This window comes from Rhinolophus hipposideros (genome assembly GCF_964194185.1).
Source record: "Rhinolophus hipposideros genome assembly, chromosome: 22".
Classification (NCBI taxonomy): Eukaryota; Metazoa; Chordata; class Mammalia; order Chiroptera; family Rhinolophidae; genus Rhinolophus; species Rhinolophus hipposideros.
Window position 1 is genome coordinate 21402991 of NC_138068.1, and position 15768 is coordinate 21418758.

The window sequence follows — 15768 nt, forward strand, 5'->3', positions numbered from 1 at the left end:
CTTGCCCATGGCCAGATTAGGACAGGACATCTTCCGTGTGAAGTTAAAAATTTGACAGTAAACCTGAATATTTCTCCAAATGGAATCTTTAGATCCCAGAGTGACCAGGAACTTGTTGCTGGATTCTAAGAGGTTTCCAGGAATTCTGAAATTTTGTACTTTCATTGTGCTGATAATTCCCCCAAATGATCAGATCACATCCTAAGTTACCTGGAAAACCACAGTAAAAAACAAGAACCATAATACAATTCTTGGCTTGTGTTTGCCTTTGTATATTCAACTGAATTGGCACCTAGCAGTTATCTAAGGGGAATGTATTGCAGTATGCTCAAACTCCTGAAATCTGGGTTTGTTTCCATCGTCCTCACTGCCCCAAGACACCACAAAGGTCCAGGACTCCACCATCTCTGGACAACTGCCACAGCCTCCTAAATGCTCTCCTGATTTCTTTCCATGCCCTCCTACCTCCAATGCAGTGTATTCTCCACACAGCAGCCACTTTTTATGCAAAGAAACTGGGAGTCAGCAGGGGTAACGAACTTGGCCATGGCTATCATGGTAAGCATCAGAGCCTCGATGGGAACCCAACCAGTCTGACCTTGAATTACTCAGTCACTGGTAAGAACAGTGCTTTGGGATCGAACTGGCCTGTGGGTAGATACCAGCTCTGCCGTGCACTAGTGTAAGCTTCAGCACATGACTGACTACCTTTTGTGTTTTCAGTGTTCCTGCCTGTAAAATGGGCCAATAATAACGTCACAGACTTTTAATGAGGAGCCAAAGAGGTCAGTTGCAGCAGGGGCTGTCAGCGCCCCCATAGCCTTACGAATTCAGAGTGCGGGCCAGTGTCAGCATCTTATTGACAGAGGGCTTTCTCCCAACCACCGACCTCCATGCACAGGTGGCACAGAAGCACTGAGGAGTCCACACATGTAGGGACATCTTTCCACGACTGCTAGTATATAACTACCCCCGCTTCTTCTTCCCTTAGGTGAAATAATCCTGAGGTATGTGTTTTACATTGTTTCCCAGAGCTCCCCAACAGAATTAAGACCCAGATACCCATCATGGTAACTGGCTTGATAACATACTCTTTACAGGCTGTCTCCCCTTCCCTGTCTCATTCCCTGACTACTCCATGAGTGCTTCCTGAGATCAACTATGTGCACTCAAATCGGTATCTCAGGGTCTGCTTCTGTGGAACCCAAATGAAGACTTAAAGCCATCCTTTATTCATTCAACAAATATTTATTAAGCCCTTCTATGAGCCAGACTCTGGACTAGAGCCTGGGGATATTGCAGTGAACAAGACAGAATGTGTCCCTGCTTGCAAGGAGCTAAGAGTCTGGGAATAGGCAATGACAAATAAAAAAAAACCACACCATGCTATTATTCTACACAGTGACAAGTATTGTGAAGAAAATGATGAAATAGTGATGGGAGCAGTTTATATGGGATGGTCAGAGAGGCCTCTCTGCAGAGATGATATTGAAGCTGAGACATGAGGAATGAGAAGGGGCCAGCCATGAAACAATTTGGGGGAACATTCCAGAGAGAGAATAGCAAGTACAAAGGTTTTGAGATAAACATGGTTGGGGCATTGAAGGAGTAAAATAAAATGACGTGGTTGCAGTGTAGTCAAGTAGAGAGCACATGCTAGAAGCAAGTAGGAAGAAGTAAGTGATTGGAGAAGTACAAGTAAGCATAGGCCAGATTATGCAGGTCCTAGGACATAGTAAGAAATCTGGATTTTATTGCAAAGGCAATGGTAAGGCACTGGGAGTTTTCAGCAGAGGAGTGATGTGATCTGAGTTCAAAAAAACACACTCTCTTCAGCTGTGTGGGAAATAATCTGTAGGAGAAAGGGGCAAGGACAGCAGTGAGGAGACCAGTTAGCAGGCTATTGCAATCATTTCTGAGCTGGTGGTGGCATGGGAAGAATGGGAAAATGGGAAAGTGGACAGATTGGAGACATTTTGGAGATAGAGATGACAGGACTCGCTGACAGATCGAGTGTGGAAATTGAGGGGCAGGGAACAAAAACGACTCCCAGTTTCTCAAAGTGCCACTGAGAGGATGCTTGGGTCGTTTACTGAGATGGGTCAGACTGGGCAGGAGGAGGTTTTGGGTGAGGACGGGTGTGTGGAAACGAAGAGTTCTGTATTCAGTTAGAGATGGTCATTGGACACCCAAGCGGAGGTGCCGCTTAGGCAGCAGAACTACGTATGGATCTGTAACTCCGGAGGGAGTCCGGGCTGGAGATGTGAATCCGGGAGTCTTTAACCCATAGCGCAGCGCTGTCCAATAGAATGTGAAATAGAATGGGAGCCACCCTATGTAATTTAAACCTTCCCAGTAGCCACGTTAAAAAGTAAAAAGAAACAGGTGAAATTAGTTTAAATAATAGATTCACTTAATTCAATACACCCCAAATATTACTTCACTACGTAATCAATATAAAAATTATTGATGAGCCATTTTGCATTGTTTCTTCGACATCCGGTGTGTATTGCACATTTAACTCGCACTCACCCACCACGTTTCAAGCGCTCAGTTGTCACCTGCAGGATACAGGGCGTCGGTTCCTTGAGCGGTTGGAGGTTTTCCAAAAGCCGGGGAGCCTGGACTCCCCCGAACCCTACAGAGGAGGCACTTCCGTTGGATCCACCCGGACGGAAGTAGCGGCGGACCGGAAGTCGCGCTTCTGTGCGCGGGCGCCGCTGCGGATCGCTGAGAGGAGAGCTGGGTCGTTTGAGCGGCGCTGTCACTGCGGGATGCGGGACACTCGGGTTTCGGAAGGTGAGCCGCGCGCGGGGTGGAGGTGCCTGCGCACCTGCCCAGGCCCGTGCCGGAGGCAGGAGGGGCGGCGGAGGCCCGGAAATGCACGGTGTTCACGGGGAGGATGGCGCCGTGGTTCCCGGGCGGACCGTGGAGTCAGACTGGTGGAGTTCGCGTCCCTCTGCCTACTCGCTTGTGACCTTGGGCAGGTCCCCTGTCTTCACCCCGAGCCTCAGCTTCATCACCTGTGAAGTGGGGATGACGGCAGAATCTGCCTCACCGCGTTGCTGTGACCGTTAAATACGGCGATCCAGTGTAACTAGCCAATACAACGGTCGGGGTGCTTCACTGTTGATGTTGATTTCTATTGAGAAGAGGCTGTTGTCTCGTGGTGATTGCCAACAGCCCCCAATTTCTGAGCTCCCACGAGGCCCGTACATTGTGCTGTGCACATATTTGCATTGTCACATTTGATCCTCACAACCGACGTAGAGGTAGGTACTATTATCCTTATTTCACCCCCGACGAAACAGAAACTCCCCAAGCTCTGGTGCCCAAAGGTAGGGACCTGGCCAGTGAGCACCTGTGTCCGATTCTAACTCGGGGGTTGTAACCACAGTGTCCTGGCCCCCCCTGAGCTGGGGGGTCGGGGGTGGGCGGCGGATGTGACGTCAACGGAAAACTTGCTGTGTACCGATCGGGTTTTTTGTTTTTTTTTTTTTTTTATTGGGGAAGGGGAGCAGGAGTTTATTGGGGAACAGTGTGTCCTTCCAGGACTTTTTTCCAAGTTAAGTTGTTGGCCTTTCAATCTTAGTTGTGGAGGGCGCAGCTCAGCTCCAGCTCCAGTTGCCATTTTCTAGTTGCAGGGGCCACAGCCCCACCATCCCTAGCAGGAGTCGAACCGGCAACCTTGTGGTTGAGAGGACACGCTCCAACCAACTGAGCCATCCGGGAGCTCAGCGGCAGCTCAGCTCAAGGTGCCGTGTTCAATCTTAGTTGCAGGGGGCAGAGCCCACCATCCCTCCCTTGCAGGACTCGAGGAATTGAACTGACAACCTTGTGGTGGAGAGCCCACTGGCCCATGTGGGAATCGAACCAGCAGTCTTCGGAGTTAGGAGCATAGAGCTCTAACCGCCTGAGCCACTGGGCTAGCCCCCAATCGGGGTTTTTAATATCTTCTTTAATTCTCACAACATCTCTGCGAGGTAGGTACGACTTTTATCCTTATTTTGCAGCTGGGGAATTGGCAGCTCAGAGGCAGGAATTGGGCTTGCCCAAGGTCACACAAGTAAGGGGCAGAAATGGGTGACTTTAGAACTCACACTAAACGTCTGCTGTTCTCTGACACTGGAAAGTAGGTTAGCATTGCTCCTGTCGAAAGTGCTAGTGACAGATACAGGAGGTGAGCAGCTTAGAGAGGTCACGGGCCACCTCTGCTCACTTGACATGTACCGCACCTGCCACGAGCCGGGTACTAGAATGGGAGCTGCTCAGGAGGTGGATATGAATGAGATTTGTGTCCTGCGTTCAGAGACCTCCTAGCTTATAATAAGGAATGGCAAAAGTGTAAGTAGTAAGTAACAGCGAAGTATAATGACTCTTGTGATAGAGTTACAGGGAGCGTTTGAGAACCCAGAGGAGGACCCCCGCCTAGACTTGGGAGTTGGTGGCTTGGACAGGCTTCCAGGAGGCAGCAGAGATCTAAAAAGCAGCATAGGAGTTGGCCGAATCAGTAGCGAAAACAGCATGAGCAAAAGCCGGGAAAACTCGTGAAGATCAGTGCAAAGATGTCTTGAATGGCTGGAGTGAGGCAGTTCGGCCCGGGATGTGAGGTCTATGAAGGAGCACATGTGGTGGAAAGTATGTCTCTATCTCTTCTACTTTGAGTCACCTCGGTTCCTTCCGGGAGGCAACCACTGTTTCTTATGCATTCTAGAGATGTTATGTGCTCTTACAAATCATGTACATTAATATTTCTGCCTTCCTGTACAGATTCACATATATATAGGTAGTATCTACCTCTTTGCTTCTTTGCTTTTACTGGTATCGTATAGATTCAGTCTCACTTTCTGATAGTTGCATCTTGTTCCATTGTATGGATGTACCATGACTTAGGTAACGAGTACCCTATTGATGATATAGCTCTTTCATTTCTTTGCTATTGGAAACACGGCGGCAAAAAATATTCTTATACATACGTCACTTTTCACATGTAAGAGTGTATCTGTAGGATAAATACCTAGGAATGGAACTGCTTGGTCAAAGGATTTGTATGTGTGTGTGTGTAATTTTGATGAAAAGTGGCAAATTGCCCTCTGTAAAAGTTGTGTCATTTTCCATTCACCCAGCCATGGGTGGGAAGTTTGAAGGCACTAATTTGAGACTCTTGAAGGGAGTCACTGATCAGGTATATGGTGTCCTGTGTTAGATACTTTCCTTTTGAAGGAATTCAAAGGAAGATGCCCTCAGATAGTAAGTGGTTGTCATAGTTTTGGGAGGCAGTGTAGCAAGGTGACAAGCTCTGCTGCTTACTAGCTGTGGGGGATTAGGTGAGTTCCTCGGCTGCTCTGTGTCTATTTCCTCCTCTCTGAAAGGGATAGTGATAGTGTCTGTTGCCTATGTTACTCAGGATTGCTTTGAAGATTAATAAGTTAATATACTTAATGCCCTTGGAACTGTTCTGGCACAAGATGCTACTTTATTTTGTCAGGGCTTCTTATCTCTACCATGCCTGTGTTTTGAAAACAGACTGCCGAACTTTGCATCTTATCTCTGGCACTCCTTTGTGTGGACTTGGGCAAGTTGCCTCAGTTTTTTCACCTGTAAAACAGGGATAATGTTATTAAAGGTATTTTTTTCTTGGGTTTTTGTGAGAATTAAATGTATTAATACACTTGAAGGGCTTAGAACAGTGCCCTGTACATAGCATTCAATAAATGCTGGTGATGTCTCATTCTTTTGCAGACTTTGGGCTGTGTTAGTACCATGAATCATTTGCAATGTATCCTCCGAACACAGAGGAGTCTGAGGTGGGGGCCCTTGGCCTCTGTGTCTTGGCTGCTGCTCAGGACCTGCAGGACACACAGCAGTTTCTCCGGTGCTACATGTCCCAGTGCAGAGGGACAGCAGGAGGATGGAGTTCAGAAGGATTTCAGTTCCAGGCTGGCCACTGGACCGACTTTTCAGCATTTTTTAAGAAGTGCTGCAGTTCCTCAAGAGAAGCTGTCTTCTCCAGATGTGGAGGACTCACCCCCCTATCTCACAGTGGATGAACTTTTAGGAAGGCAGAAAAAAGGTTGGTTTTCCTTTTTTTCTCTCTTTGGGCGTTCTGCTTTGCCCTTTTTCAGCATCTATGGCCTGACTCTTAACTGTTTTTTTATTACAGACCTGGCTTTGGAGGGTTAACATTGTGGGAAGGCTGCCAGGTTATGGAATTAGCAAACTTTACCAACTGACAGTCGAATAAAGAAACCTAAGAGTATTGGTACACGTGACGGGGTAGAATCCTTTGGTTACCTTTGGAAACCCTATAATTTCTGTTCTGATTTTTAGATTGTGTTAAGTTATAAGGCAGCTTTCACAATTGGTGATGTAGAAATTCACTCTGTATGTTTAGGCAGAGGTGTTCTTAGAAACATTATGTGATCAGTTAAATGCCTTAAGAAAATGTTTGAAGAGACATTAAGGGATAATCAGACATTTCCCCCTTTGCCATGTTTCAAAAACTATTTCCTTTGGAGTTCTTAAAGATTTGGTTGCAATCATATGGTGAAAATTATTTGTAACTTGCTATTGTCATTTAAGATTTTTCCAAATACTACAGTCTTTAAAATTTAAAAAAAATGTTTTTTTTTTTTTATTGCATTATCAAAAGAAAGGCAGACTGCTACATGCAGCATCTCATTTGGATGTGTCTGGGGTCTTGGAAGCTTGACTACCCTTTGTTCTTCTACAAATGGGCCTTAAGTTCTTCTTTGGAGGTTCTATCAGGGGAACACAGCTACTCATATACCCTTGACCGAAGAATGGTCCTCTGATCCTCCCCTCCATCCTCCCCTCTGGTCCTTCCCTCCAGAGGAAAGTTGTCCTTCTCTACCCAGCATGCAGCCTTGGGAAGGACTCACATGGCGCTGTGAGGGAGGAAGGGGACACCACCTAGCCAGCCAAATCACCCCAGTCAGTCCTGGTGATCCGTGGGGTGACATGTCGTGGTCAGATCTCCCTCACATCCTGTAATTACAGTTTTAAAAATAGGTACAAAATATCACGTTGTGCTGTACCATGATGTTTTCCAATTTGTCCCCTATAGTTGGACATTAGGTTGTTTCAAAACTTTTTGTTATAAAAAATACTATAAATGTCTCATGTCTATCTCTATGTATAGAGAGGGATATAGATATAGATAGATAGAAATTTTGCTTTGTTAAATTTCTTTTTCAGAATAAATTTCTAGGAGTTGAATTAGTAAATCATGGAGTATGTACACCTTGTGACTCCTGCTAGGTATTTTGCAGTCCTTTATAATTTGTGTCATTCAGTCCCTCTCTGACTGAATATTGCTGGTTCTCTAAATATTGCTGGTTTTTTTTTAGACAAGGACAATGAGTGAAGGAAGGTTTAAAAAAAATCCTGACCTCCCTCTCTCTCCCCTCCAAATTACTGCTATTTTTTATTGCTTTTCATATGATTCTTTGTCATTCAGTTTTTAACTCTATTTGTGAATTAAAGTGTGCTGGTGGGAGCAGGAGTTGATACAGGAATTTAGTTTGAAGGAGCTTGCCCAGATGTGAAATTGATGTTCTTAAAACTTTGTAAAGTATGTTTTACGTCATTATAACCAAGCTTGCTTTCATTTAAGATGTTTGAAGTTACTGTAGGAAGTTGCCTGTTTTTGTTTTGTGGCTTTATGGCCTTCTGGTCACTGCGCTACCTCCAGAGGCTGGAGAACCTCATTTTGAGAAGGAGTATAACATATTGCTTTAAATTTATTTTTCCCCTGGATTGATAATCAGTGCTGTCAGCTAGTCTCCCCTTTTCTAATTGTTTGTACAGCCATATTTTCTTGATTTCTTAGGTGCATATTTCCCCCATGTTTTTAGTGATACAGCTTATAATTGATGTGTGTACATAATGTAGTATTCCTTTTGTTCTGAAAAGCTCTCGTTAATTTTGTGGTACATGTGGCAGTTAACAGTGTCTTAGAATTGATGCAGCAGGGGATTTCGTGGATAACCAGTTGGGTCAAGTGTTTCCGGAGCATTTGGGAAGGAGACCTTTGGAGACATGTGGTTCCTTTTTTCCTGCCTATATGGAATTCCCCTCTCTTTGCAGTGTACCTTGAGACCTATGGCTGCCAGATGAATGTGAATGACACAGAGATAGCCTGGTCCGTCTTACAGAAAAGTGGCTACTTACGGACCAATAACCTCCAAGAGGTACACACATTTCCTGTTTCCCCATGTTTCCTGAGCCTGGGCGAGACTGCGTTTGTGCCAGTTCGCAGATGCAGTTTCAGGAACGGGCTATGGCCTGGTGAGAGTGAGTTCCTTTGAGTAAAGTGTGTAGCACAGGACTGAAGTGTACATTTGTTCCAGTTATTTTTGAAACTTTTATGGTGGTGCTTGCTCACCTTCAGGCAAGGGACTGAGTTAAAAATGGCCTGCAAGGAGAGGGAGAATGGGGGTTAGTGTTTAGTGGGCACAGAGTTTTAGTTGGGGAAGATGAAATAGTACTGGAAGATTGATGGTGGTGATGGTTGCACAACAATGTGAATATATTTAATGCTACGGAACTGTACACTTACAATTGGGTAAAATGGTAAATGTCATGTATGTTTTTCCACAATGAAAAAAAAGGGGAGGGGCGTGGCAGTGATTCTACAAGGCTCATTTCAAAGATCATAATTTTCTTTTTTTTCCTTGCTCTCCACTCAGGCTGATGTGATTCTCCTTGTCACTTGTTCTATCAGGTGGGAACTTGTCCTTATCCAGAGAGTGAATGTATCGTATATAATAATGCCAGAGTTAACAGTGCCAGGCTGGCCTACCTGTGGACATGAGCCAGTGGATTGGCAATTTTCTAGCAGTGGAGACAGTAATGAGAGAACTGGTGGACATTTTCTGAGCACGTACTGTTTGTCAGGTCCTGCTGGGCACTATACTAAGTAACTCTCACAACAACTCTATGAGGCAGGTGCTATTATCAAACCCATTTTATAGATGAGGAAACTGAGCGTGTGCTGAGTCACCCAACTTTTCCTAAGGTTTTTCTTGTAGCTCATGGCACATTTTTATGACGCAGTTCACATCGTAAGGGCTAGACGACAGTCAGTGGCTGGGGGACAGACTTCTTCTGAACAGAGATCGGTGGCATTCATCAGAGGTGAATGTACCGTTTGTCACTTTGTTTCTATGTATAAGTCATATTATGTCTGTTTCCTCAGTGGGCTATACTACCAAGTAATCAATCCAACATTTTTTGTTCTGAGGGTCTCTGCTGCCAGACACTGAACTAGGTGCTTTCGGAGATTCAGAAATGAACCCTTCATGGAGCCTGGCTTCAGGGAGCCTCATTTGATATAGGAACTAAGATAGATGCCCAAATAGCCCTAACATCTGGTGGAAGGCACTAGGTTAAAAAAAAAAAAATCAAACAATGAAAAGGGAAAATTACTAAGTACGGGGAGAGGAATAGTTCAAGTGATAGGGTAGTTAAAAGGAAGCAGGATAAACTCCAACAGAGAGGAGCTGGGGAAGGCTTTGTGAAGGATGTTGTTTTTGTGTGGCTTAAAGGCTTGTTAGGACTTGGATGTGCAGGAAGGAGGGCGTCATTCTGGGAATGAGGACTTACAGCAAGTGGGGCTTCTTCAGTTGACTCCCTGCCTGCCTTCCCTAAGCCTAAAGGGTAGATATTCATTTAAAGTGTTGAGGGTTGTTTTTATTTCCTTCATTGTCCTACTTTTTTAGATTGCTTTGTAATTGATTTGCAGATTCAGGTCTATGTCTTTTTGTTCTCTGTAGGGAAAAGGCTGAACAGACCATCTGGAATCGTTTACATCAGCTTAAAGTCCTGAAGACAAAACGGCCCCGCTCCCGAGGGCCTCTGAAGATTGGAATTCTAGGTATCCGGTAATTTGCAGATTTTGGGAGTTTTGAGACTTGGGCTCCTTGTAGCTTTATGTGCTAGGGAGTCCCTTCAAGAAGAAATCTTACATTTTATACTTAATGTTAGAGGCTGTAGGATTAAATGAGATAAAGCTCATAAAAGGGCTTTTTATAGTGCCTTGAAGTAATAAGTACAGAAAGTCGTCCATCCTGGAGTCTCACGTGGCTCTTGGGGGCGCAGAGTTATGGACAGCAGAGAGTTTGGGGTCTGAGGGCGCGGCATACATTTACAGCGCAGGCACGTTTCACCGTGACTCCTGAAGCATACCCAAGTGACAGTCTACATCTGCACTGACCAGGATGGTAGCCAGTAGGCACACATGGTCATTTCAGTTTAATTAAACTTAAATAATATTAAAAATTTACTTCTTCAGTCTCACTAGCTGCATAGTGACTGCTCAGTAGCCACACTTGACGAGTGGCTACCAGTTTGAGCAACACAGATAAAGAGCATTTCCATCATCATAGAAGGGTTTATTGGACAGCTTGATCTAGATAACTAGGAATCGTATTTCAAAAACAAATATTCTGTACCCTCTTGTTTCCAGAATTTGATTACTGTATTTCACCTTAAAAACCTTAAGACTGTATCCAGTATAGAATAAATGAATTCCTCTTGATGATGGGTTAAAACACAGTTGAACCATATCCTGTTACACAGATTAATGTACTAAGTGATACAGGAAGATGGAAGGATTAGCTGAAACGTTTTGTTCCATTTGAGTTCCTTCATTATAGAAGTCCCTGGGTATATATTGGTTAGGAATTTCAGAAATCTCCAAAATGGTTTTTTTAAATGGTAAAATATATAATATAAAATTAACCATTTTAATCCCTACCACCCCTGCCCCCTTTTAACCCTTTCCAAACGTACAGCTCAGTGGCATTAAGTACATTTACATTGTTGTGCAACCATCACCGCCATCCATCTCCAGAACCTTTCCATCTTCCCCAGCTGAAATTCTGTACCCATTACACAGTAACTCCCTGTTCTCTTCCCTGTACCCCTGGGCAGCCACTACTCTCCTTTCTCAGTATGAATTTGACTGCTCTGGCTACCTTGTGTAAGTGGAGTCACACAGTATGTGTCCTTTTGTGTCTGGCTTATTTCATTTGGCATAGTGTCCTCGGGTTCATGCATGTTGGAGCTTGTGTCAGAATTTCCTTCCTCCTTAAGGCTGAATAATATTCCATTGTATGTGTATACCACATCCATTGACGGACACTTGGGTGGCTTCCACCTTTTGGCTGCTGTGAATGACGCTGCTATGAACAGGGGGGTACAGCCAAGAATAGTCCTTAAACAGATGTTTTCAAAGGGTGTTTGTAATAAAATGGACTTTTTATTAATTTGATAGCCTTATTATTAATTTGATAGCAGTGGTTTTTTAGGATATGGAAAATGCCAGCATGGATGGTAAACTCATTTCTAATAGGTTTTACCAAGTATTATGGGCAAGAAGAGGGATAAAGAGTATAAGTGCAGTTATATATAAGTAAGTTTTATTTTAAAAAATAAGTTCCTGAAATAAAATATTTTTTATTTGTAGTAACAAGTAATTTTCAGTGGAAAAAAAAGGTGGTTTATGTCTAGAGAGGTTTTTGGATGGTTTAATTTTTTCCGGGCGTTTAATTGAATTGCTCTTGAGCCCTTTTCCAGTGGTTTTCTCGTATAGGAAGATGCATGTTCCAGTGCTATGGAAGTGTTGGGCAAATTGGAGGGATGATGCTAAACTCTTAGAGAAGTTTCTATGTCTTGGTCTTTGATCCAGCTGGAGACAATGTGTACTGAGAAGCCATGAGACCAAATGAATTTGGGAACTGGTGCTTTCATTTCCCTCCCAGGTTGTATGGCTGAGAGACTGAAGGAAGAGATCCTCAATAGGGAAAAAATGGTGGATATTTTGGCTGGTCCAGATGCCTATCGGGACCTTCCTCGGCTGCTGGCTGTGGCCGAGTCAGGCCAGCAAGCTGCCAACGTGCTGCTGTCTTTGGATGAGACCTATGCAGATGTCATGCCAGTCCAGACGAACCCCAGTGCTTCTTCTGCTTTCGTGTGAGTCACTGATCAAGAGACAGGGAGTACTTCTCTTTTCTCATTTTTAAAATAACATGTTAATTTTATTACATTAAAAAATTAATAATGCATATAGTACAAAAGACAAAAAATGATATTTAAGACTCCCTCACACCTGTCATCTACAGTCTCCTAAGCCACCTCTGTGGAGAGGCAGCTGTGTTAGTAGTTTCTTGTACAGTCCTTTGAGAATTGTTTTGTGCATATGCATTCATATACATAAAATGGGGTCTTTCCTACCTTCCCTTCTACACTCTTATTTTTTCACTTAAGAGAATATCTTGGGCTTTCCTGATTCTTCTTTTCCCCTCCCCTGATCTTTTAAGTTAAAAAAAATAAAGATCTGGTGACAAAATAGTTTGTATTTATTGAAGAATATGTGGAAAAGATAAAAATACATAAAGAAGAAAGTATTAATTGCCTATACCCCACCACCTAATAATTACCACTGTTATCATTTTGATGTATATCATTGCTGTCCTTTGCTTTGTGCTTATGTGTGTATGCTTTGTGTTTGTGTTCATAAAAATTGGCTCTTGGTGTACTTTTTTTTATAACCTTATTTAAAATGGTGACTATTTCTTATGACATTAAATTTGCGATTGGCAAATTGGCCTACTGCCTTTTTTAGTAAATAAAAGTTTTATTAAAATACAGCCATGTCCATTTCTTTACATACATATTGTCTGTGTCTGCTTTCACCACTAAAATAGGAGAGTTGAGTAGTTGTGACAGAGATGGCATGGTCTGCAAAGCTTAAAATACGTACTTTCTGGTATTTTACAGAAAAAGTTTTCCAACCTCTATCATTTTAATGGCTAGCCAATACTCTGTTGTTCAGAGTATTAGATAATAGACAACTTTTATTTAACAATTCTTCAGTGAATATCTTTGATACATATCTGTCCATAATTATTTCCTTAAGATAAATTGAAGCTTTCATATACAGGATGCAAATGAAAGAAAGGAATTTAACTTAGATACCTAGTATTTGGACCAGAAGTGAGAAATGCAGATTCCTGTGTTTTAAATCTGAGATCTTAGCTCTTTATACATACTTTACAATATTTATTTCTTTTTCTGGTCTAGATGTGAAAAGTTCAAACAGTATATAAATATAAACAGTAGAGAGCCCAGGTGTGGTATGTCTACACCCCATTCCTTCAGCCCTGGTCCCTCAGGGTAACCACTGTCATCCACCAGTTACGGTTTGGTTTACATGCTGGGGTCAGATACTAGTGTTTAAAGAGAAAAAACTGTCTGCCTTCATGCTTCTTAGATCTCAGACTGGTCCAGTGTTAGCATGTTGCCAAGAGAACTGTGATCTGCTCCTTGGGTTGGACCAAGACATCCTGTTACTAAGTTCTGGTGCTTTTCTCCCCAGGTCTATTATGCGAGGCTGTGACAACATGTGCAGCTACTGCATTGTTCCTTTCACGCGTGGCCGGGAGAGGAGTCGGCCTGTTGCCTCCATTCTAGAGGAAGTGAGGAAGCTTTCTGAGCAGGTGAAAAGTCCTCCAGGCTTTCTTACTGAGACTCTTTGTGGGAGGATGAGGACAACGTTCTGGTTTTGCAGCCTGTGCGATCTCTAACTGTACAAGCTTAGAACCATCCTTGGCCAGAAAGCAGTACCTGGGTGTACATCTTTGGTTTGCAGCTCACAAGTTATAGGCAGATCCTCTGTGAAGTGTGCGTAGGAGGAAGCACAGTAGAATGGAGAGAGCATGAGTTTAGAATCATATGATTGAGTATGAATTCTGGCTCCACCATTCTCTCTGGTTTGGTGCCCGCTTTGGCACCGGCCATTTAACTACCTTCTTTAAAACACAGTTTCCCCACCTATGAAAGAGGGTAAAACAATATCTACCTTGCCAGGTTAATGGAAGGATTGCTGTTGGAAGGATATGGTAGTTGAAATGTTTTTAAACTACCTGGCCCGTAGTAATTTTTCAGCGAATTACTTATTACTCTGTCCATTCTTGGGAAATCTCCCACATCTCTTTTTCATTTTACCACTGGGCTAGCTCACTAGTTGAGGGACAGAGAACAGATTAGGGTAGTGAAACAGATCATAGGCCAGAGGAGATATCTGCTGTCTTCCTTCTATTGGGAGCTAGTCCCTCAACCCTTTAGGACAGGGATGTCCAAACTGCGGCCCGTGGGTGGGCCAACTGTGGCCCATGATCCATTGTTAATTGGCCCATAGCAAATTCCAAAAATATATTTAGTTTACTTAAATAAACCAGGTGAGGCAATATATACTTCACCTCGAGTGAGTGGCCCGACTGTTTGTGTATTTTACCACATATGGCCCTTGGTGAAAAACGTTGAAAAAAGTTTGGACACCCCTGCTTTAGGAAGTCTCTCCCTAGCCCTAGGCCTGAATCTTCCAGCCCTGCAGAATAGGGCAGTAGGTGGGAATATGGAACTTTTCTTCCACGAGAGTCTTCCTTTTCTTGCTTGGCTCAGGAACTGTAAGAGGCTCGCTAACCCTTGCTCTAGTTCTTGGTCAGCAGTTTGCCTTTTTTCTCCTCCCATCCCCAGATTCTTAGTTTTCTGATTTGGTCTCTGGCTGCTCACAGATACTGTGAGGTATTCTCCACACCCTACCTCTCCAAGTGCTTCCTGGTCTAAAGTTGTCTCCTTCCTCTCCCCTTCCAGCTCCCCCACAGTACCAAAAGTCACTCCTTCAGCATGGAGACATTCTGTTTAAGTAAATTGAGGTGATGACAAAAAACTCCCTAACCTTTCTAAGGCATTTGCATATAAAAGAAGGAACTTAATAACATTAAAGTGAATCTTCGTGAATTGAAAGTGTTGACTTTTGAAAAATTAAGATTCTACACTGTTTTAACGTATCTGTTAGTGACTTATTTATTTTGTTTATAAAATAACTTTTTAAAAGGTGTTTCTTTCATTTAGATTTTTAGACTACAGTTGCAAAGAATGCACAGTATTGGTCCTTTAACAGAATGTTGTTTATTCATTCAAGCAATGGTTACTGACTGGAAGTTGTTTAAGTAAACAGCCTTTTTTAAGCCTCTTTATTATCTTTTAAAATTTAAATGCACAGAAAAGAGAATAGTATTATGACCCCTCTTCCCCAGCTAATAATCACTTAAATTTGATAATTGTTAAATTTTTGCCATATTTGCTTTATCTATTTTTGTTGATAAAGTATTTCAAAGTATAGCAGGACATTTCACCCTTAAGTAATTATGCATCTCTGAAAATTAAGGATATTTTCAATAATTATCCTTTCAAAAATTAATTCTAACAAGATTAACAAAAATTACTAAATATCTCAATCCTAGTCTACCCATATTCAAATTTTTCCAGTTTTCTGGTAACTCTTCTGCATTTGGTTGCTATGTCTTTTATATGTGTGTGTGTATTACTTAGTTTTATATCCTGCCTTTTAAAAAAAAATAAACTTTCTGTTTTGGAATAACTTTAAACTTACACAAAAGTTGCAGAGATAGAGTTACCTCTAAATAATTTGCATCTTAACTTTGGTGCATTTGTCAAAACTAAAAGATTAACATTGGTATATTACTATTAACGAACTTCAGACTTTATTTTGATTTTGCCAATTTCCCCACTAATGTCTTTTTTTCTTTTTCAGGATCCAATCCAGGATCCACATTATATTTGATGTACCCTTTCTTTTTTAAAATTAACATTATGTTACAATTTGTAAAAATAGTCTTTATGGAGATTAGAGTCATGAGGATTAAATGTTTAACAATG

The 15768-nt window shown here is 42.5% G+C and overlaps 1 protein-coding gene across 15 annotated transcripts in view; it reads left to right on the forward strand.

Moving 5' to 3' along the window:
• Window positions 1–1377: 1377 nt before the first annotated feature.
• Window positions 1378–15768, forward strand: part of CDK5RAP1 (CDK5RAP1 mitochondrial tRNA methylthiotransferase) — a 32712-nt gene continuing 18321 nt past the window's right edge. For 2 of the 15 annotated variants that reach the window (XR_013992290.1, XM_081034168.1), the window contains exons 1-9: window positions 2668–2799; window positions 2988–3272; window positions 3775–3983; window positions 5743–6073; window positions 8110–8213; window positions 8712–8746; window positions 9798–9898; window positions 11787–11997; window positions 13403–13523. Coding sequence is in view for 9 of the 15 variants with exons in the window: in XM_081034168.1 (XP_080890294.1) it covers window positions 5764–6073; window positions 8110–8213; window positions 8712–8746; window positions 9798–9898; window positions 11787–11997; window positions 13403–13523 (882 nt within the window). In the remaining 6 variants the exon portion in view is untranslated. Of the gene's footprint in view, window positions 2800–2987; window positions 3273–3774; window positions 3984–4387; window positions 4639–5435; window positions 5627–5742; window positions 6074–8109; window positions 8214–8711; window positions 8747–9797; window positions 9899–11786; window positions 11998–13402; window positions 13524–15768 lie in introns of those variants that run through there. The other 13 variants (XR_013992291.1, XM_081034164.1, XR_013992289.1 and 10 more) reach the window with 9 other exon arrangements.